At 36.8% G+C, this 21,842-nt stretch overlaps 1 protein-coding gene across 20 annotated transcripts; it reads left to right on the top strand.

Annotated features, from left to right (window-relative positions):
- The first annotated feature begins 2,386 nt into the window (after positions 1 to 2,386).
- LOC147476837 (uncharacterized) lies at positions 2,387 to 14,751 on the top strand. 20 transcript variants are annotated; one of them, XM_086583089.1, is made up of 7 exons: positions 2,387 to 2,755; positions 3,417 to 3,504; positions 3,594 to 3,676; positions 10,504 to 10,577; positions 11,163 to 13,623; positions 13,732 to 14,053; positions 14,149 to 14,751. In XM_086583089.1, the coding sequence occupies exons 4-5, from the start codon at positions 10,526 to 10,528 to the stop codon at positions 11,981 to 11,983; spliced, it is 873 nt and encodes a 290-aa protein (XP_086439215.1). In that variant the 5' UTR covers positions 2,387 to 2,755; positions 3,417 to 3,504; positions 3,594 to 3,676; positions 10,504 to 10,525; the 3' UTR covers positions 11,984 to 13,623; positions 13,732 to 14,053; positions 14,149 to 14,751. The 20 variants fall into 20 exon arrangements, 11 of the variants coding, with proteins under 11 accessions (XP_086439215.1, XP_086439216.1, XP_086439214.1 ...); XM_086583090.1 differs by having other exon boundaries at positions 2,397 to 3,328; XM_086583088.1 differs by having other exon boundaries at positions 2,400 to 2,755; positions 3,364 to 3,504.
- Positions 14,752 to 21,842: the final 7,091 nt, after the last annotated feature.

Raw genomic sequence — 21,842 nt, 5'->3', positions numbered from 1 at the left:
AACAAAAAAGAAAAATCCCAACTACCTATGTTTTTAGTAATCATAACAAACGACTGAACTAATAATTGAAGGAATGAACCTTCAGTTGAACTAAGAAATCATGAAAGGCCGCAAAACTTCTGACTTAAGGTCCTAAAAGATTACCTTATAAGAAAATGAAGAAATATTAGGAAGGAAGACAAATGAACGAAGAAACAATCTTACCGAAGAAATGTTTTTAAACCTTTTGATCTCTTTGTATCTTGAGCTTTTTTCCAAGGATTTCTCTTTTGACGTGTCAATGTTCTTTAGTATTTGAAGGTATCTTGATAGCAGTATGTGATGTTGCATAGTTAAATTGTGGTATGAATTATCGCTACAATCTTAAATAGAAAAATATATACAATTAAGTGATTGGGAAGGAATGAGTGAATTTTGGTTATCTACGAAAAACTAAACTGCAAATCAATTGGTAAGAGTTGCTAAACCCATAAATGCCAAAAATATTTTGACAATTTCCTAAAAGAAGAAAAGAAAAATCCAAAAATACCGATGGAGGGATATAAACACATAAGGTCATCCAACATGGTCACGTGGAGTATACAAACAATGTATGGTGGTTTATCACACATCCCACATTTGTCTTTGAAGCCGCTATAAATTGAATTAACATCAGTCTTGAATTACCTTCTTCCTAGACGGCAGTCATTTTCCATATCCATCTTAAGCCATATCAACAGTACTCTAGTTATATGATATCAAACACCAATTTAAATAAGTCATTCTTATTGTTATTTCTTTGGCTAGAAAATGAGAGTGATAACTGAAGTTACTAACTCTCTAATTATATATCTTGATCCTTTGTGTAGGTTATTTTGTGACTAAGAACTCTGGAATATATCGAAAACGTTCTAGCTATGTATAAATCAAATTTCCTAACAAAGGCTTGCTAAAACTTAATGCTTTCAAAAAATAAATAAAAGGAAGAGAGAAAGATAGTGTAACTTACATATAAGTGTTATGAGTTTTTAGAGATTCGTAGTGGTCTAGTTAATAGTAGTGAAGAGTCTTTCGACCTGGAAGCTCTAAACACCCTCACTAGTAGAAAAAAAAAAGGTTTTTGTGACTGTTTTAAAATGTTATTTGTGATTGTTCTGTTTGAAACGGTCACAAATGACAGAAAAGAGTTTTTGTAACTGTTTTAAAAAGTTTTTGGTGACGTGGTCACAAATGGGTTTTTTTTTCTAAAGAAGGCTTATATGTATGGAGAACTATTTGTGACTATTTAACTAAAACAGTTACATATTTCCCGACCTTAAGTGACCGTTTGACCTATCTATTTGACCCAACTAGTTTTTGGTCCAGCGCCCACAACTCCACTAAAAAAAGTAATTCGAAACACAAAACTATTGGCCCATGTTCACTTTAACCTCCATCTGTCTCCCGCTTATTTCAAACTCTAAGTACCTGCCTCTTAAAAAAAAAAAAAAAAAAAAAAAAACAAACAGTTACATACTCTCCCATTTTATGTCACCTTCTTATATATGTACCATTTCGTTTTCGGTCCCATGCGCAACAACTCCACTAAAAAACAATTACATGGATACAAAAACAATAGCCTAGTGAGCCCACATTCAGACTCCCGCTTCCTTTAAACACTTCCAATTCGTACGTGCTCTCCATTTACAAAAAGAAAAAAAAAGGTTCCAAATATATCGATCTAGATATACTTAGATTTATTTATTTTCTGTTATCTTTCTTTTAAACTCACAGGTTCCTTTTTTTTTTTTTTAGTTATTTAGTTATCAAGTTCTTCTTTTTCCAGATCTGTTTGACTTTCAGATACGAATCTCGATTGCAGAACTTAGCGGTGGACCATGGCGATTTTCTTTTACCTCGTCACTCTCACCTCCATCTATCTCCCGCTTCTTTCAAACTCTAAGTACCAAAAAAAGTTACGTACTCTCCCATTTTATATCACCTTCTTATATATGTACCATTTTGTTTTCAGTCTTATGCACAAAAACTCCACTAAAAACACAACTGCTTGGATACACAAATAATAGCCCAATGAGCCCACATTCAGACTCCCGCTTCCTTCAAACACTTCCAATTCGTACATGCTCTCCTCTTACAAAAAGAAAAAAAAAGGTTCCAAGCATATCGATCTAGATATACTTAGATTTATTTATTTTCTGTTATCTTTCTTTTAAATTCACAGGTTTTTTTTTTTTAGTTATTAAGTTATCAAGTTCTTCTTTTTCTGGATTTGTTTGACTTTCAGATACGAATCTCGATTGTAGAACTTAGCGGTGGACCATGGCGATTTTCTTTTACCTCGTGTAACACTACACCATAACAGGATATTTGTAACACACACCTTTTTTGTTTTAATTTGTAACACTTTGTTTCTGTTAGTAAGTTGCCAACGCTTTCTAAACATTGGGAATGTGGTCTTGTGTTACTTTAAATCGGATGAATTTCAAGAATTAATTTCTAACAGTTTTAGATTGGAGAAAACCATGTGATAAGTGTTACAATTCTAAAAAAAAAAAAAAAAAAAAAATCGAAATTTCGCGGAAGAGAGAAACCAAAAACATTCGTGCTCGGTGAAACAGACAAATAACCTCTCTTTTTCTTTCTCGCTCACTGCCGCTCCTCCGAAACAATGGTTTCTTTATGACTTTCTCTTATCCCTCACTCAGTTAATTTAAGTGGATAGCTCAAGCCGAGTTCTTCAGACCTGCTTTTTTTCTTCTAAAAAATGAGATGATGGGTAAGTTCAAATTCTTCAATTATTTTGTTAGGGTTTTTATTTTTGTGCGTTTCTTTTCAATTTTCTTCTTCATCTTTTTGGATTATCTAATTAGGGCATGACTAGATTTTGATTTGTGAACATTTCCAATTTTGTCAGCGAATTTGGTATGGGGTTTGTGAATTGCCGATTTTTTTTGGTTGGTTTGTTGATAACGGATCCTAATTTTAGTCCATCCGTGCTCTATAAATACAAGAGACTGTTCAAGTTGTTTCATCTTCACAATGGTGAAAACGGAAATGGAAACTAGGTTGCTATTTCTGGTGTTACTAAGAGTGTGAGCTTCTTTGGTTTGAAACCAGTTATTTGTTGACGCACCACAGTTATTTGTTGATGTTGTTCAGTTTTATAAGACTGTTTTTGCTGCTGAAGAACTGAAACATGATATTCATCCTAAAAGGAAAGTTGTTCACGAACTTCCTCTTATTTTCTCTGCTGGCCTTAAGCTTGGTTATTCTGTTTTCATTGTTTCCAAGTTGTGTGGTTAGATGAGTTGTTCATATTTCTAGCTTGTTGCTAGAGTTCTCTTTGAAGGCAAGTAATTTCTATGAGTTACGTTACTCTCGCAGGTGTGTGTGTTAGTTACTGATATGAAGAAAGTTGCTTGTTCCCATTGTTGTAGGCCATAGTGTTTGTATGTTGTTTTATCCAAAGCCGTCAACAACAGTGGAACTGTTATTGGAATCAAATGCAAAGATGGGATTGTTATGGTCAGTAGTGGAACTTTTTATTATTTTTTTTTTTTTTTTTTTTTTTTTTCTAAAGAAAGGGTTTTTATTTGATGTATATTTTTATTAAGGGTGTGGAGAAGCTGATTGCTTCCAAGATGATGTTAGCTGGTTCTAATCGGAGAATTCACTCCATTCATCGCATTCTGGCATGGTATGTTTCTTTATTTTCCTTGAAACAATACATGACATATTCCTTAAAACCAACTATTAATTCACTTCCTTTATTCATCTATGGATAAACTACTGTTTTCACCCTTGTACTTTTGGCCAACTAACGTTCTCCCCTTGTACAAAATTAAGAGCTTAAAAAACATTGTACTTTCAAGTCAATAACAGTCTCACCCTTCTCATTGACTCCGGCCCAATTTAGGCAGTCTAAAACACACATGTGCGTGACGTGTTGCCACATAAAATCACACGTGGTCATAACTGATGACTCAACATCACGTGCTAATGCATGCACCCCTTATTGTGAATACTTCAATTCGTGCGAATTAGTTTATTCTTTCTTTCCCCAATTTGAAACCCTAAATCCCCAATTTGATTTGATCTCCAAAACTCAAACTGAAGATCGGAATTAATCTCTTGAACTTCCTATTTTCATTTTCGACCAGAACACTTCAATTTAATAATGTCTCGTAGGTCTGAAAATAGTTCGAAATCTTGTTTTTGTGGTTCTCCTTCACCAATTCAAATGTCATTTTTTGACAACAACCCGGGAAGGAGGTTTAGTGGGTGCATCAACTATAGAAACCCAAACGGAAAATGCTTGTTCTTCGAGTGGATAGATCCACCAAGCGAACCAGGCAAGAAATATAGGGCATTGTATTACGCCCATGAGGATTTGAAGATTGAAGTCGATGACTTGAATGACAATTATGTGAAGTCGCAAATGAGGAATGGGACAATTTGGAGAAAAGCATTGAAGCGTGAAAGAAAAACGATGGGGTTGCGAGGAAGAAAAACTTAATGAAGAATTGGGCAATCCTCTTTCTATTATTTGTGATATGGATGTTGTGGTTGGGCGCGACAAACTCGATGTAAACTATGTTGAATTGAACCATAATGTAATTTTGTAGCTTAGATGAATTTAAATGAACAAATGATGTAATTTTCTATCATAATGAATTAATGGTAGCTTGGATGAATTTAGACGATATGAATGCATTTTGTCTGATGTGATTCTAGTTTGTTGGTATCATATAAATTAATGGTATCATATGAATGCATTTTGTCCGAAGCAAGTCATTTTCTTACTTATTGAAGTGATTCTAGTGATTCTTTTCTCTTCCCATTAGTGATTCTTTTCAGTCTTTCATTGAAGTGAAGTGATTTTTATGCTGATCGAAAAAAAAAGTGATTCTTATAGAAGTGATTCTTACTGTAAGAGTCAGAATTACTTATTGAAGTGATTCTATGAAGTGTTAATGGTGTGAGAATGATAGAAGAGGAAAAGCTTGATAGAGTGGGGTTTGAGATGAGAAAATAGAGAAAAGGAGAGAAGTCATAGCAGAAGAGAGGAAATGGAGAAAAATGGTGTGTGAGGTAGCAGTGGCAGGTCACGGATAAAGTTTCATTACAAGGAAGAGTGAAAAACATAGCCTGAAAGTTTGCAGCAGCACCACGCTCTCAAAGTTTGCTAGTTTGAGCATGATGGAGGCTAGCAGGTTTACACAGACCTTTCATAGCATTAACTGCCCTAAGTGAATCAGAACCAATTCTAATATTTCAAATCCTCAGCATCAAGGCTCCTTATGTACCTGCTTCAGTAGCAAGCAATTCTTGTACTAGTACTAATTTCCTTTTTCAGAGTAGAGATGATGTTTTTTTTTTTTTTCGATAAGCAGATCGAGTAGAGATGATGTTGTAGACAATGTACTCACATTTGTGTATGTTATGCAAGGAAAAGCGAGTAGGTTTTATGTTGGTTTTTTATTTCAGTTCTTAGTTGTGGATCAACTGAAAATGCTTGTCTCAGTTTCTTGGTTGCGAAACCCCAAATCATTGTACTAAATTTCAAACATAAAACAGTCTTCACTTCTAACAAAAGAAAAAGTTTCGGTCTCTCAACTTCAAAACAATATTGTGAACAGGAGAGATTTTCATTCCATTCCAAGCTGGATCCACAAATACTGAGACACACTTGTTATAACTCTGTCAGAACATAAGTTACTAATCTTGAGGCGACTTTTGTTATATGCTCTATATCGAGGCCTTTTGTTAATGCACTCTGTCGACGCACCTAATCGATCTAATCCCTTGAGTTCTAAGTTCTAACAAGATGCATCCCAAAATTCTTGAAAAGAATCTCCATTTTGGTCATAGCGATAAACTTCGGCACTCATACAACATTTTTTGAGGCGCGACATAATGCTCTGGTCATAGCAAATAAACTCAATAACAATACTTGCAATAGTCTTACAAACACAACGACATAGACAAAAAATAACAAGGCATCCAAGTACTTGTATAGACAAAAGAAAAGAAATCTTGGCATAGACAAAATCCTTTGGCAACAATATAGTTGCATGGGACCTACATTCCCAACAAAAACCTAGTCCTCTAGCTCTCCCCAAGTGAAGTGTTCTTTCTTCTAGCTTGTGATCTTGTGGCGGTGACCGATATTTACCTTGAGCTTGTGATCTTGTAACTAGTGAATGAGTTGATCTTCTAGCTTGGGATGGAGCTTCATTTGTTGTAGTTGTTGAATGAGTGGATGTCCAGGTGGATGTTTGAGCGGTGCACTTCTTGGAGGTGGTCGGCATCAAGTGGTGCGGTAGTTGTTGCGGCGACTTCATTTCTTGGAAGAGGAGTTTCACTTGGCCCGGCATTAAGTGGTACACTAGTTGTTGTAGCAGACTTCATTGTTTGCAAATGGGTCTGCGGATGGCCTCTTGTTTGGCCTAGCCCATCTCCCTCTTTGACCAGGGAAGCTTCAAATTTATAACCATTAACAATTTAAAAATGCATAAACAAATAAATCTAATAAACTAAGGATCCATAAACTAATATATGCATAAACATTTACCTTTGTCCATGTGTTCCCACTAGGAAATGTGAACACCCCAAATCTAGCTGGTGCTTTCTCATATGGTTTATCTCTCACCCTTGATGGTGGTTTCCTCTGTTACAAAATTAAACTAATAGAATTAATATGATGAACTAATAGAATTAATAAAATTGAACTAATAGAATTAATATCACACTATATAAATTTGAAAATAAATGAATAAATTCTCACAGTAATGTCAGTCATAGTAGTGCCATTGGCACCATTGTCATGCACATCAACATTGGCCGTAGTTGCCGTAGGTGCTGGTTCCTTGTCTTGGGACTTCCTCTTACCCTTTCAAGAGATCAAGAGAAATAGAAAATTAGATGAGTCATAAGTGTCAGGTGTAAGAACAAAAGACACAAAAGAACATTTCAACAGCTTGAATAAGCCCACATTTCAGCAGCAGCAATCCAACCCATGTTCTTCAACTTAGCTAATGCCATCAAAAGAGTGCAATAAAAAGGAAAACTAAGTCTAAAACCCAAATACTCATACCCTTCAAACAACAAATAAGCTTCTTAATCTCTTCTTTAGTACTACAACAATCATTAATAGTAAAAACAATAACTTTCTGAGCAATTTTAAAAAAGCCCATTGAAAGCCCATTGAAAAAAAAAAAGTTACAGAGAGTATTTTTCGAACATTTCAGCAGCAATACTCCATGCAGAACAAAGAAAGGACATAGAGTTTACATAGAGTTTACAGAGAACATTTACATAGAGTTTATAGAGAACATTTCAGCAGCAAGAAAGGACATGAAGTGTATTTTTCGAACTTCCCTTTCTCTGAACAATTTAACAAGATAAAAATCATAATCAACAAGATATAAATCAATACTTACAATTTTATTTGAAGTATCAATACCACCATTGCCTTGTTCTTCAACAAATGTACAAGTCTTCTTGTTGTAACCCACTGCCTTGCACCTTGTACATGTCATTTGTCTTCCTTTTCTACTTATTTGATGACTTTTCTTTGGTGACTCGATTCGCGAGATATTCTCCTCTTTTTGGGCCCCACCATCCTTCAAGCTATTGGGGGTAAGAAAATTTCACCGGGTTGTTTTTTCCATAATTTACGCCCATTCATAGGTTTCAAGAAATCTTTGGTATGCTTTCTTGTTGGTCTCAACTAGATAGCAAGTAGATACAAAATCATCAGGGTCAGCTTTCATATGATGAATGGTTGCTATTGCATGGCATCAAGGTATGCCACTGAGATCTCACATTCTATATGAGCAAGTCCTTTTGTTTGTGTCTACAGAGAAGGCATCAGTATCACTTGATTTCCCATTTCTTACCTCATACTCCCCAACACCCATATATTGTGCAGCCCAATACCTATAACTTTTCTTATTCTCTTCCAATTTCATTTTTGGCCTTGGACACAATTTCCCAGTCCACTTACTCATTGCTGTTCTCATCTTGTTCATAGTTTTGATCATGTAATGTCTTATCCACTCAAGCATACCTATAATAGGCATCTTTCTACCATCAATTATCTGTCCATTGAAACATTCACACACACATTATTCTCTACAGCTTCATAATAAGAATTAGTAGAGTAAAACGCCTTTGCCCATTTCTTCGGATTTTGTTCATTATATAGATAATCATATGCTTCATCAGATATCTTCTTAATTTGATCCATGACAAGGAAAAATTCTTGAGGTGTTCCACACTTGCATGCCATCCAAAACAATGTTTTAAGTTCAGCCCCACTATGCCTTTTCCTGAAATTTGCATAAACATGCCCACTACAACATCTATGCTCAGCCAATGGCAACATCAAACTAATAGCTTTCATAAGACCCTTTTGTTGGTCAGATATTATTATCCAACCCTGCCCATCTATGATACCAACATCATCAAGTAAAAGATTCAGAAACCACATGCATGAATCCTTGTTTTCACTTTCTACCCGAGTCCATGCTGGCTGGAAACATCGGGTTGTTCCCCATCCCTCCCTACTTTGTCAACAAATGCCCTTAACATAACCTTTCAAAAACAACCATCTAATCCTAAAAAATGGTCTACATCCTTCCCTCCAACCAGTTTTCAAAGCTTCAAAACACACATACAACCTTTGAAAGTGTAGAGGCTGTTGTGGATTCATTTGGTTTACATTTGGTTGTTCAGGATTAGGTTGTGCTACAAGAGCATACCTATGAGTTTGAATGTTGATAGTACTTCCTGGGTTTGCTCTTCTAGCCTCACCAGCATAATTCTATAACTTGGCATACTCATCTGTTATGCTGAATTCACATTATACAAGACTCTCTGCTTAGCCCTATAACACATCATTTCTTTGACTTCAACTCCATAAAACTTCAACACGTCAAACCTAAAATCTTCTAACTTCCAATATGGTTAACTAATAATCCTATCATGATATCTTTCAGCAAGCCATTTTGCATTAACCATTTTGTTCTCATAAACTCTTGAGCATTTATGCTCACTAATATAGGATTTGATTTGAAAACTCTTTTTAGACCCCATCCAACTAGCAAAAAGCCTCTATGTACAAGCACCATCATCACATATAGCAAGCACCCTACCACTTTTTTTTTTGGAAAAAGTAATTGGGTGACCATTAACAATAGCATAACTCCTTACAAAAGATTTTAATTGTTTAGAGTTAGCAAACCTCAAACCCATAACTGGTTCAAAGGTTGTAATGTCTTGTTTAGGATCCCATATTGGAAACTTGGACGTACCTCTTACAAGCTCACCATCATCGCCTGACACAGGACTATCATATTCATCGACCCATCAAATTCACTATCACTTTCATCTACAGTCACCATATGCAACTCCTTACATTGTCATCAGCCACTTCAGGAAAAAAGGTAATAGGAATACAAGGGTTTGCATTACTCTTCCTAGATTTATTCTTTAACATCCTTATCCTAACTTATAATAGTTCTTCATCTGATGGCATATGATCCACACTTGCAGGTTCTGACTCAGCTTCTGACCCATCTTCCTCATTTGCTATTACAAACCCATCACTAGCACTTCTAGACTCATCTACATACACCTCAATACAACCAAATACCCCAATTTCTTCTAACATTGTATTAATGCTGCCATCATCAGTAATTAACACAAGTCCATTAATCAGCCTCATACTAGAAACCTTATAATGCAACCTACAATTGTTGTTGTGTCCCAGCTGGTTTGCAACAATACCCCTCAAAGTACTAAAAGACAACTTACTAGGATCAACATCATAAATATAGTCAACATCAGCCCCTTCATAACTCAAAGTAGGGTATGTCCTGAAGTGCCCTCCATGGTATAATTCCAAGAGAAATTTGTCCACTACAATAAAATAAATAATCAAAAAGTTAGAAAAACAAACAAAACAATCCAATTTTTTATTATCTTCATCGATAGCAGAAAATTTTAATTCTTGAAAAACAAAACTTACTTTAGGGTTTAGGGTTGTCTTCAGTTCGCTCTTTAATTCCGATCTTCAGTTTGAGTTTTGGGGATCAATTCAAATTGGGGATTTAGGGTTTCAGATTGGGGAACGAAAGAATAAACTAATTCACACGAATTGAAGTATTCACAATAAGGGGCGCATGCGTTAGCATGTGATGTTGAGTCATTAGTTATGACCACGTGTGATTTTATGTGGCAACACGTCACACACACGTGTGTTTTAGACTACCTGAATTGGGCCGAAGTCAATGAGAAGGGTGAGACTGTTATTGACTTGAAAGTAAAATGTTTTTTAAGCTCTTAATTTTGTACAAGAGGGAGAACCTTACTTGACCAAAAGTACAAGGGTGAAAACAATAGTTTATCCTTCATCTATCAAGTATAAAAATTATAAATGTTGTTACTTGTTTCTTTGTAAGGAAATTTTAGTCTACTATCATGAATTTTACTATTTAATTGATTCCAATCCCTATGCAGGCTATGGCTAGATTAGCAGCTGATGGGAAGCAAATTGTTGCAAGAACCAAATCTGAAGCAACTAATTATGAAAGGTTAGCATCTTTACTAGATGCTTAGGATACAGGGATAATTTCTCATATTTTGAGCTTGGTCCTCAAGTGAGAGATTACCTCCCTAGAAATAGATAAACTACTGTTTTCACCCTTGTACTTTTGGTCAACTAACGTTCTCCCCCTTGTACAAAATTAAGAGCTTAAAACACATTGTACTTTCAAGTCCATAACATTCTCACCCTTCTCATTGACTCCGGCCCAATTCAGGCAGTTTGAAACACACGTGTGTGTGACGTGTTGCCACATAAAATCACACGTAGTCATAACTGATGACTCAATATCACGTGCTTAATGCATGTGCCCATTTTATTGTGAATATTTCGTGCGATTTAGTTTATTCTTCAGTTCCCCAATTTGATATCCGAAACCCTAAATCCCCAATTGGATTTGATCTCCAAAACTCAAACTGAAGATCAGAATTAAAGAGCGAACTGAAGACAACCCTAAACCCTAAAGTAAGTTTTGTTTTTCAACAATTAAAATTTTCTGTTCTCAATGAAGATAATAAAAAATTGGATTGTTTTGTTTGCTTTTCTAACTTTCTGATTATTTATTTTACTGTAGTTGACAAATTTCTCTTGGAATTATACCATGGAGGGCACTTCAGGACATACCCTACTTTGAGTTATGAAGGGGGAGTTGTTGACTATATTTATGATGTTGATCCTAGTAAGTTGTCTTTTAGTACTTTGAGGGGTATTAATGCAAACCAGCTGGGGCATAACAACAATTGCAGGTTGCATTATAAGGTTCCTGGTATGAGGCTGATTAATGGACTTGTGTTAATTACTGACGATGGCAGCATTAGTACAATGTTAGAAGAAATTGGAGTATTTGGTTGTATTGAGGTGTATGTGGATGAGTCAAGATGTGATGAAAGAAGTGCTAGTGATGGGTTTGTAATAGCAAATGAGGAAGATGGGTCAGAAGTTGAGTCAGAACATGCAAGTGTGGATCATATGTCATCAGATGAAGAACTATTAGAAGTTAGGATGAGGATGTTAAAGAATAAATCTAGGAAGAGTAATGCAGACCCTTGTATTCCTATTACCTCTTTTCCTGAAGTGGCTGATGACAATGTAGAGGAGTTGCATGTGGTGCCTGTAGATGAAAGTGATAGTGAATATGATGGGTCAAATGAATATGATAGTCCTGTGTCAGGTGATGATGGTGAGCTTGTAAGAGGTACATCCAAGTTTCCAATATGGGATCCTAAACAAGACATTACAACCTTGGAACCAGTTATGGGTTTGAAGTTTTCTAACTCTAAACAATTAAAATCTTTTGTAAGGAGTTATGCTATTGTTAATGGTCACCCAATTACTTTTTCCAAAAATGAAAGTGGTAGGGTGCTTGCTATATGTGATGATGGTGCTTGTACATAGAGGCTTTTTGCTAGTTGGATGGGGTCTGAAAAGAGTTTTCAAATCAAATCCTATAGTAGTGAGCATAAATGTTCAAGAGTTTATGAGAACAAAATGGTTAATGCAAAATGGCTTGCTGAAAGATATCATGATAGGATTATTAGTCAACTAGATTGGAAGTTAGAAGATTTTAGGTTTGATATGTTGAAGTCTTATGGAGTTAAAGTCATAGAAATGATGTGTTACAGGGCTAAGCAGAGAGTATTGTATAATGTGGATTCAGCATTAACAAATGAATATGCCAAGTTATGGAATTATGTTGGTGAGGTTAGAAGAGCAAACCCAGGAAGTACTATCAACATTCAAACTCATAGGTATGCTCCTGTAGCACAACCTAATCCTGAACAACCAAATGAATCTACAATAGCCTCTACACTTTCAAAGGTTGTATGTGTGTTTTGAAGCTTTGAAAATTGGTTGGAGGGAAAGACGTAACCAGTTTTAGGCGTAGATGGTTGTTTTTTGAAAGGTTATGTTAAGGGCATTTGTTGACAGCAGTGGGGAGGGATGGGAACAACTAGATGTTTCCAGTTGCATGGGTTCAGGTAGAAAGTGAAAATAAGGATTCATGGATGTGGTTTATGAATCTTTTGCTTGATGATGTTGGTATCATAGATGGGCAGGGTTGAACAATAATATTTGACCAACAAAAGGGTCTTGTGGAAGTTATTAGTTTGATGTTGCCATTGGCTGAGCATAGATGTTGCCATTGGAAGCTATTAGTAGGCATGTTTATGCAAATTTCAGGAAAAGGCATAGTGGGGCTGAGCTTAAAACATTGTTTTGGATGGCATGCAAGTGTGGAACACCTCAAGAATTTTTCCTTGTCATGGATCAAATTAAGAAGATATCTGATGAAGCATATGATTATCTACATAATGAACAGAATCCGAAGAAATGGGCAAGGGCTTTCTACTCTACTAATTCTTATTGTGAAGTTGTAGAGAATAATGTGTGTGAATGTTTCAATGGACAGATAATTGATGGTAGAAAGATGCCTATTATAGGTATGTTTGAATGGATAAGACATTACATGATCAAAACTATGAACAAGAGAGAACAACAATGAGTAACTGGACTTAGAAATTGTGTCCAAGGCTAAAAATGTAATTGGAAGAGAATAAGAAAAGTTATAGGTATTGGGCTGCACAATATATGGGTGTTGGGGAGTATGAAGTAAGAAATGAAAAATCAAGTGATGCTGATGCCTTCTCTGTAGACACAAACCAAAGGACTTGCTCATGTAGAATGTGGGATCTCATTGGCATACCTTGCTGCCATGCAATAGTAGCCATTCATCATATGAAAGCTGACCCTGATGATTTTGTCTCTACTTGCTATCTAGTTGAGACCAACAAGAAAGCATACCAGTACTTCTTGAAACCTATGAATGGGCAAAAATTATGGAAAAAACAACCTGGTGAAATTTTCATACCCCCAATAGCTAAAAGGATGGCTGGCAGGCCAAAAAAAGAGAGGAGAATATCTGCAACTGAGTCACCAAAGAAAAGTCATCAAATAAATAGAAAAGGAAGACAAATGGCATTAGCTAAGTTTGGGTTTTAGACTTGCATGCCATCCAAAACTAAGTCTGCTGAAATGTGGGCTTATTCAAGCTGCTGAAATGTTCTTTTGTGTCTTTTGTTCTTACACTTGACGCTCATGACTCATCTAATTTTCTATTTCTCTTGATCTGTTGAAATGGTTAGAGGAAGTCCAAGGACAAGGAACCAGCAACTACGGCAACTACGACCAATGTTGATGTGCATGACAATGGTGCCAATGACACTACTATGAATGACATTGCTGTGAGAATTTATTCATTTATTTTCAAATTTATATAGTGTGATATTATGTGATATTAATTCTATTAGTTCAATTCTATTAATTCTATTAGTTCATCATATTAATTCTATTAGTTCAATTTTGTAAGAGAGGAAACCACCATCAAGGGTGAGAGATAAACCATATGAGAAAGCACCAGCTGGATTTGGGGTGTTCACATTTCCTAGTGGGAACACATGGACAAAGGTAAATGTTTATGCATATATTAGTTTATGGATCCTTAGTTTATTAGATTTATTTGTTTATGCATTTTTAAATTGTTAATGGTTATGAATTTGAAGCTTCTCGGTCAAAAGAGAGGGAGATGGGCTAGGCCAAACAAGAGGCCAGTCACATACCCATTTGTAAACAATGAAGTTGCTGCAACAACTAGTGTACCACTTAATGCTAGGCCAAGTGAAACTCCTCTTCCAAGAAATGAAGTTGCTGCAACAACTACTGCACCACTTGATGCCAGACCACCTCCAAGAAGTGCACCTGCTCAAACATCCACACAGACATCCACTCATTCAACAACTACAACAAATGAAGCTCCATCCCAAGCTAGAAGATCAACTCATTCACCAGTTACAAGGTCACAAGCTCAAGGTAACAGTCGGTCACCAGTTACAAGATCACAAGCTCAAGGTAACAGTCGGTCACCAGTTACAAGATCACAAGCTAGAAGCAGCAAGACTTCAGGTGGGAGAGATAAATGACTAGGTTTCTTGTTGGGAATGTAGGTCCCATGCAACTATATTATTGCCAAATGATTTTGTCTATGTCAGTACTTTTCTTTTGTCTATGCAAGTACTTGGATGCCTTGTTATTTTTTGTCTATGTCAGGTTGTGTTTGTAAGACTATTTCAAGTATTGTTATTGAGTTTCTTTTGTCTATGCAAGTATTTTTTGTCCCATGTAACTATATTACTCCAAGTATTGTTAGAACTTAGAACTTAAGGGATTAGATCGATTAAGTGCGTCTAACAGAGTGCATTAATCTGCAAAATGTGCGTCTGACAGAGTTATAACAGAATGTGTTTGATAGAATGCAAAATCTGTCTGACAGAATGCAAAATATGCCCAATGTGCACTCAAGGGATTAGATCGATTAGGTGCGTCTGACAGAATGCAAAATCTTTCTAATGTGCACTCAAGGGATTATATCAATTAGGTGCGTCTGACAAAATGAAAAATCTGCAAAATGTGCGTCTCACAGAGTGCATTATAACATAATGCAAAATGTGCAAAATCTGCAGAGTGCATTAGGATATCTGAGTGCATTAATGCTAACGATTGATTCCCTTTTGGGCTCTTACACAGAAATGAAAGACTGACAAGAATCACTTCAATAAGTAATTCTGACTCTTACAGTAAGAATCACTTCAATAATAATCATTTTTTTCCCTGATCAGCACAAGAATCACTTCACTTCAATGAAAGACTGCAAAGAATCACTTCAATAAGTAATTTTGACTCTTACAATAAGAATCACTTCAATAAGAATCATTTTTTTTTATTATCATCATAAGAATCACTTCACTTCAATGAAAGACTGACAAGAATCACTAATGGGAAGAGAAAGCAACTCAGACTCTTATAGTAACCAACAAACTAGAATCACTTTAATAAGTAAGAAAATGACTTGCTTCGGACAAAATGCATTCATATGATACCATTAATTCATATGATACCAACAAACTAGAATCACAGCAGACAAAATGCATTCATATCGTCTAAATTCATCCAAGCTACCATTAATTCATTATGATAGAAAATTATATCATTTGTTCATCTAAATTCATCCAATCTACAAAATTACATTATGGTTCAATTCAATAGATTTTACATCGAGTTTGCCGCACCCAACCACAACATCCATATCACAAATAATAGAAAGAGGATTGCCCAATTCTTCATTAAGTTTTTCTTCTGCAACCCTATCGTCTTTTTCTTCAACGCCTCAATGCTTTCTCCAGCCATCCATTCCTCTGTTGCAGCTGCACATAATTGTCATTCAAGTCATCAACTTCAATCTTCAAATCCTCATGCGCGTAATACAATGCCCTATATTTCTTGCATGGTGCGCTTGCTGGATCTATCCACTCGAAGAACAAGCATTTTCCGTTTGGGTTTCTATTGTTGATGCACCCATTAGACCTCCTTCGGGTTGTTGTCAGAAAATGATATTTGAATTGGTGAAGGAGAACCACAAAAACAAGATTTCAAACTATTTTTAGACCTAAGAGACATTATTAAATTGAAGTGTCCTGGTTGAAAATGAAGATTGATTCCAAGAAATTGAAGTGTTTTGGTCGAAAACAAACTAATTCCGATCTTCAGTATTCCGATCTTTAGTTGGAGTTTTGGAGATCAAATCAAATTGGGGAACGAAAGAATAAACTAATTCGAGCTAAGTATTCACAATAAGATGTGTGCATGCGTTAAGCACGTGATGTTGAGTCATCAGTTATGACCACGTGTGATTTTATGTGGCAACACGTCACGCACACGTGTGTTTCAGACTGCCTGAATTGGGTCAGAGTCAATGAGAATTGTGAGAATGTTATGGACTTGAAAGTATAATGTGTTTTAAGCTCTTAATTTTGTACATGGGGAGAACGTTAGTTGACCAAAAGTACAAAAGTGAAAACAGTAGTTTATCCCCCTAGAAATCTATAACAGACTAACAGGTGACTTTCTTTCATTTGCATTACACGAGACACAATGCGAGTAGATCAACGTTGTGGCTTTGCTAGTGCATCTTGTTACTTAATGCCATGAGAAATGGACATGTTTCTTTTACTTCATTTACTCTTTTTCCATTTTGATTTTCTTTGTTAGGGATTGTCTGTGTGGTGCAAACTCATGAGTGGATTGATAATGTCTTTGAATGATAATGAAGAATAATAAGAATAAGGTGTTTAATTATCATCATATGACTGGTGGAGGAGTTGTTGATAGAAAAGATGGCGTATTGTTGTAATCTTTTGTGTTTCGACTATGTGAAATATGGTCTCATCGGTTATCCAAGTCTATCTTGGTTTGTAAAGTTTCAATGGAATAAGTGTTTGTGAATACTATTTTGAAACTTAATAGATTATGTTTGTTTAGAAGAAAAAAATACATGTGCAAACCCAATTCAATGTTGATGTAGTTTTTGCTTTACATGTATTCACTATTTGTTTTTTGAAAAAAAATGTATATTTATCATAGTTTTAAGCAAACCGTCATAACTAGCTGTTATTTATGTGACGGTTCCAAGTTAATTACATTACTATTTTGTCAAAAGTGTCACAAATGATTTGATTTTTTGTGACGATTTTTAAGTTTTTGTTACTGTGTTATGTAGTGGATATAGGCTAGTCTGGAACAAATATTTGTGATGGTTTTGGGAAAAAAATAAATGATCCCCACTCCGTCACGGTTTTGGAAAAAAAAAACAGTGACAAAAGACTTTTTGTCACTGTTTTTAACAGTGATATAAAACCTTTTTTCTTGTAGTGCCTGTTCAACAGTGTGGAAACCCCACAACCAAATCACACACAAAAAGAACTTTACAAACAGGTTTTCAAGCCCAGTAATTATATCGAACTATTGAAATTAAATTGATATAGAAATAGTAAAAACTACACAATCACATATGCTACAAAAGATTCTTTCTAACCCAATAAGTTGTGAGTCTGTGTGTGGAATTATTTATACCATAGTCTGAAATCGTTATATAGACCGATACCTCCTATCCGAACACGAATACGTACTATTGACTTTATATCAGAAATATATATTCATAAATAGATAATATGTAGGAACAATTAAAAGAAGATGATACCTGAATTCAAGTATATATGGTTGTTGCATCTCTACCTGAATTCAAGCTAGTTTGATATGGTATACGCTTATTAAGAGGGAAAAAAGAGAGAAAGATATGGCACATCCAGTAACTGATGCAGTACAGGTTCTTGCTAAGAAGTACCTAGATGCACATGACGGTGTCGTGAAAGTCTGAAAGTGTTGCTAGTGGAGGTGCGAGGGATCGCGCACTCAGTTTAGCCTTCAGACAGGCGCGCACACGCTCCTGGATTTTCTTTGGGCTTTTATGAAAACAGTATTTTATTTCATTTATTTTCTGTAGGATTGCTTCGGTGAACTTACCGCTTGTTAGTTTTAGGTTTAGAACGCCTATTTAAAGGCTTAGGAGAATTGTGCCAGGATTATTCAGAGATTTTATTAAATTTATTCAATCGTTTCTTGGTTAAAGAGCGATTATTTGATTGTTCGTGAGTTAATGCTCTTAGTATTATATTAGTTGGTATAAGAGCTAGTTACGATCTAAATATGCCTCGTTTAGCAGGAAGAGGATGTGGTAGACCTCAGAAAGAAGCTAATCTGGATGATGTGTATACTCGTGATCGAATGGCCGAACTTTCAAGGCAAGTAGCAGCGCTAACCCGCTAGGTTGAGGACCTTAATCGGCAACCCAACCAACCACAAGACCGTGAACCACAGTTGGTGGAGGACGATCTGGAGGCAAATGATAATAACCCCTTTGCCGATTTGGAGGAGATTGACAATTTCCCGCGTGTTCCGCAACACAGAGAGAACAGACACTGGGAATCTAGTTTGAAAATTGATCTGCCCAAGTTTCATGGTAGCTTACAACCAGATGAACTGATTGATTGGCTCAGGTCGGTGGAGGAAGTTATGGAGTTCAAAGACGTGCCCGACAACAAACAGGTGGCGCTCGTGGTAACTCGGTTTCGGGGTCGTGCTATGGCTTGGTGGCAACAGTTGAAGGCGACTCGTGCATGGAGAGATAAATCTAAGATTGTTGCATGGGAGAAACTTAAGAAGCATCTCTGTGCTGATTTTTTACCCTTTAATTATACTCGTGAATTGTATCAACAACTTCAGAACTTGCGCCAAGGTGCTAAGTCTGTCGATGACTATACTAAGGAGTTTTACCAATTATTGGCTTGCGTAGAACTCACATAATTTGATGAACAGTTGGGGGTTTTCGTTCTAATATACATGATGCCTTGAATTTGTTTGATGTGTTTTCTGTATCTGAGGCTCATCAACAGGAAGTACTTATGGAGAAACAGTTGAACCGTCGGGGTGGTGTTACTCCTTCCCAAACCCCAGTTGCTCCTATCCTTAGGCCATGGGGCCTTCCAGAAGCTGTGGCTCGTGAACCTAACTCAGTTAAGTGTTTCCGATGCGGGGAAGTCGGTCATTATGTTAATAGATGCTCTAAACTACCTGCTCTTGGGAAGATTTTATTTGCTGAGAATGAGGATAAATGTTGATGAGGACCCTGTTGGTGGTATCATGGGCAACCCTATCTTTGATGCCGACTCTACGGATGTGCCTGAAGAGCTTGTATAGGGGGACAGGGGTGAACTTAATCTTGTTGTTCACAGGTTATGTTTGGCTCCTAAGGAGACTGAGGGTGATGGTTGGCTTCGTAACCATATTTTTCAGTCTACTTGTACTATACAGGGTAAGGTCTGTAAACTTATTATAGACTCTGGGAGCTGCGAGAATGTGATCTTTTCTGAAGCAGTTCGCAAGCTTGGGTTTCTGACTAAGAAACACCCAACCCTTTATTCATTGTCTTGGCATAAGAAAGGTACTGAAGTTACTTTCTCTAAACATTGTTTGGTTTCGTTTTCCATTGGTTCTACGTATACAGATAAGGTATGGTGTGACGTAGTCACTATGGATGCGGGTCATCTATTATTGGGTTGACCATGGCAATTTGATCGCAGAGTAGCCCTTGATGGTTGGCGCAACACCTATAACTTCTTATTTGGCGATGTAAAGATCGTCCTAGTACCCAGTAGAGAGACGACTCCAGTTTTCCTTTGGCCCCCAAACCCTCTTGTTTGGCTATGCATAGTTTTGAGACTGAGCTGCTAAAGGCGGGTCAGGTGTTTATTTTAATGTGTGAACTAATTTCCCTAACAACCACAGTTCCCGATTGTTTATAGGGTTTGGTATAAGAATTTTTCGATCTTTTCCCAGCTGAATTGCCTACGGGTTTGCCCCCATGCGGGACATTCAACATCAAATTGATTTGATCCCTAGTTCAAAAATTCCGAATTGTCCTCACTATCGCATGAGCTCGACAGAGCATGCCAAATTACAGAGATAGGTGACCGATTTGCTTGATAAGGGGTTTATTCGTGAGAGGCTCAGTCCTTGTGTGGTACCCACACTGTTGGTTCCAAAGAAAGATGGCACCTGGCGCATGTGTGTCGACAGCAGGGCTATTAACAAGATTACTATGAAGTTTCGAGGTTGGACGACCTCCTTGATCAGTTACATGGTGCTGGCGTGTTTACAAAGCTTGACTTAATGTCTGGCTATTATCAGATCCGCATTCGTCTTGGTGATGAGTGGAAGACGACTTTTAAGACAAAGGAAGGTCTTTATGAGTGGCTCGTTATGCCTTTCCTTTATGTGTGTTATGAATCAAGTCCTGAAGCCATTTTTGGGTAAATGTGTGGTGGTGTATTTCGATGACATTTTGGTATATAGTAAGGACACCCAGTTTCATCTCCAGGACCTCCAAAATGTCTTGTCTGTACTCCGTTAGGCTCAACTTTTTGTGGCTGTGGCTAAGTGTGTGTTTTGTACTGACTCTGACTCAATGTTATTTCTAGGTTATGTGGTTTCCAAGGAACGTATTTCTGTTGATCAGTCTAAGGTGGAGACCATTCGGTCTTAGCCTAGCCCAACGACCTTGACTGCAGCACGCAGTTTTCATGGGTTTGCATCATTTTATCGCCGCTTTGTTCCTCACTTTAGTACTATTACTGATTGTTTGCGTAGTGGTAAATTTTTGTGGTCTCAAGCTGCGGAGGAGAGTTTTCAATTGCTCAAGACCAAATTAATTTCGGCACCAATCTTTAAATTTTCGGACTTCTCTTCTCCTTTTGAAGTCTGTACGGATGCGTCGAAAGTTGGTATTGGCGCTGTTCTTAGCCAGGGTAATCATCTCGTGGCTTATTTTAGTGAAAAACTCACTGGGGCAAAACATAATTACAGTGCTTATGACTTTGGAGTTCTATACCGTTGTTCAGACTCTCAAATATTGGCGTCACTATTTGATCCACTCGGAATTTCTATTATACTATGACCATGAGGCCCGTAAACACATTGGTAATCAGGATATTGTTAGTGCCTGACAATTACATTGATCCAGTTGTTTGCAAGATTTTTCTATTATTTTACGTTCCAAATCCGATGTTCAGAACCATGTGGCTGATGCACTGAGTCGGTGTTCATTCTTATTGGTGTCATTGCGCACTATTGTGTTAGGTTTTGATTCCTTCCCTGATCTCTATCAGACTGATGCTTATTTTGCTCCTATCTTGAGTGCCATCTAGGAAGGTTAGTTATCTCCATTTTCTTTACAGGACGGTTTTCTGTTTAAGGGTGATAAGCACCCAAAACTGTAATATTAAACCCCGAGAGACATAGCATTTTGGTCGATTATGTGTTTAATAATCATGTAATAATTATATTTTCGTACTTTTGTAGGTTTCCGCATTTAAAATGAATATAATGATAAAACATGCATCAAAGTACGGGAATACTGGAATATTTGAAGTTTCACACTCAACCCCCAAGTGAAGCCCAACAAAGCCTGACTAGAGCCGAAGTTTCCAAAAAAACAAAACCAGTGCAGAACGGGTCCACATATAAAGAAGTAGCAAACTTCTGAAGCTCACATTTGATAAATGTGGATGCCGATGTTGGCTAGTGAAACTGCCATAGCAACCCGGCGACGAACTCTACGCAAAGACAGAAAGTCGTAAAAACGCCAAAATCGGCGCCGCCACTGGACACACTAAGAGGACACACTCTGAGGGCCCAAAAGGCATGACGAGTCAGCATAGGCAGGTGGCAAGTGATGGTTTTAATTTGGTGCCACCTCGCAATATGGAAGACACGTACCAATTCAAAGCAGGTGGTTTGAATTGAAATT

Source organism: Coptis chinensis, chromosome 9 (assembly GCF_015680905.1).
Source record: "Coptis chinensis isolate HL-2020 chromosome 9, ASM1568090v1, whole genome shotgun sequence".
NCBI classification, from domain to species: domain Eukaryota; kingdom Viridiplantae; phylum Streptophyta; class Magnoliopsida; order Ranunculales; family Ranunculaceae; genus Coptis; species Coptis chinensis.
This window is presented reverse-complemented; position numbering and strand designations above follow the sequence as displayed.

Excerpts from the sequence above, each read along its gene's own strand:
- LOC147476837 (XM_086583089.1), top strand. The coding sequence starts at position 10,526 with ATGGGAAGCAAATTGTTGCAAGAACCAAATCTGAAGCAACTAATTATG. Across the intron at positions 10,578-11,162 it reads GAAGCAACTAATTATGAAAG|TTGACAAATTTCTCTTGGAA; the intron begins GTTAGCATCTTT and ends ATTTTACTGTAG.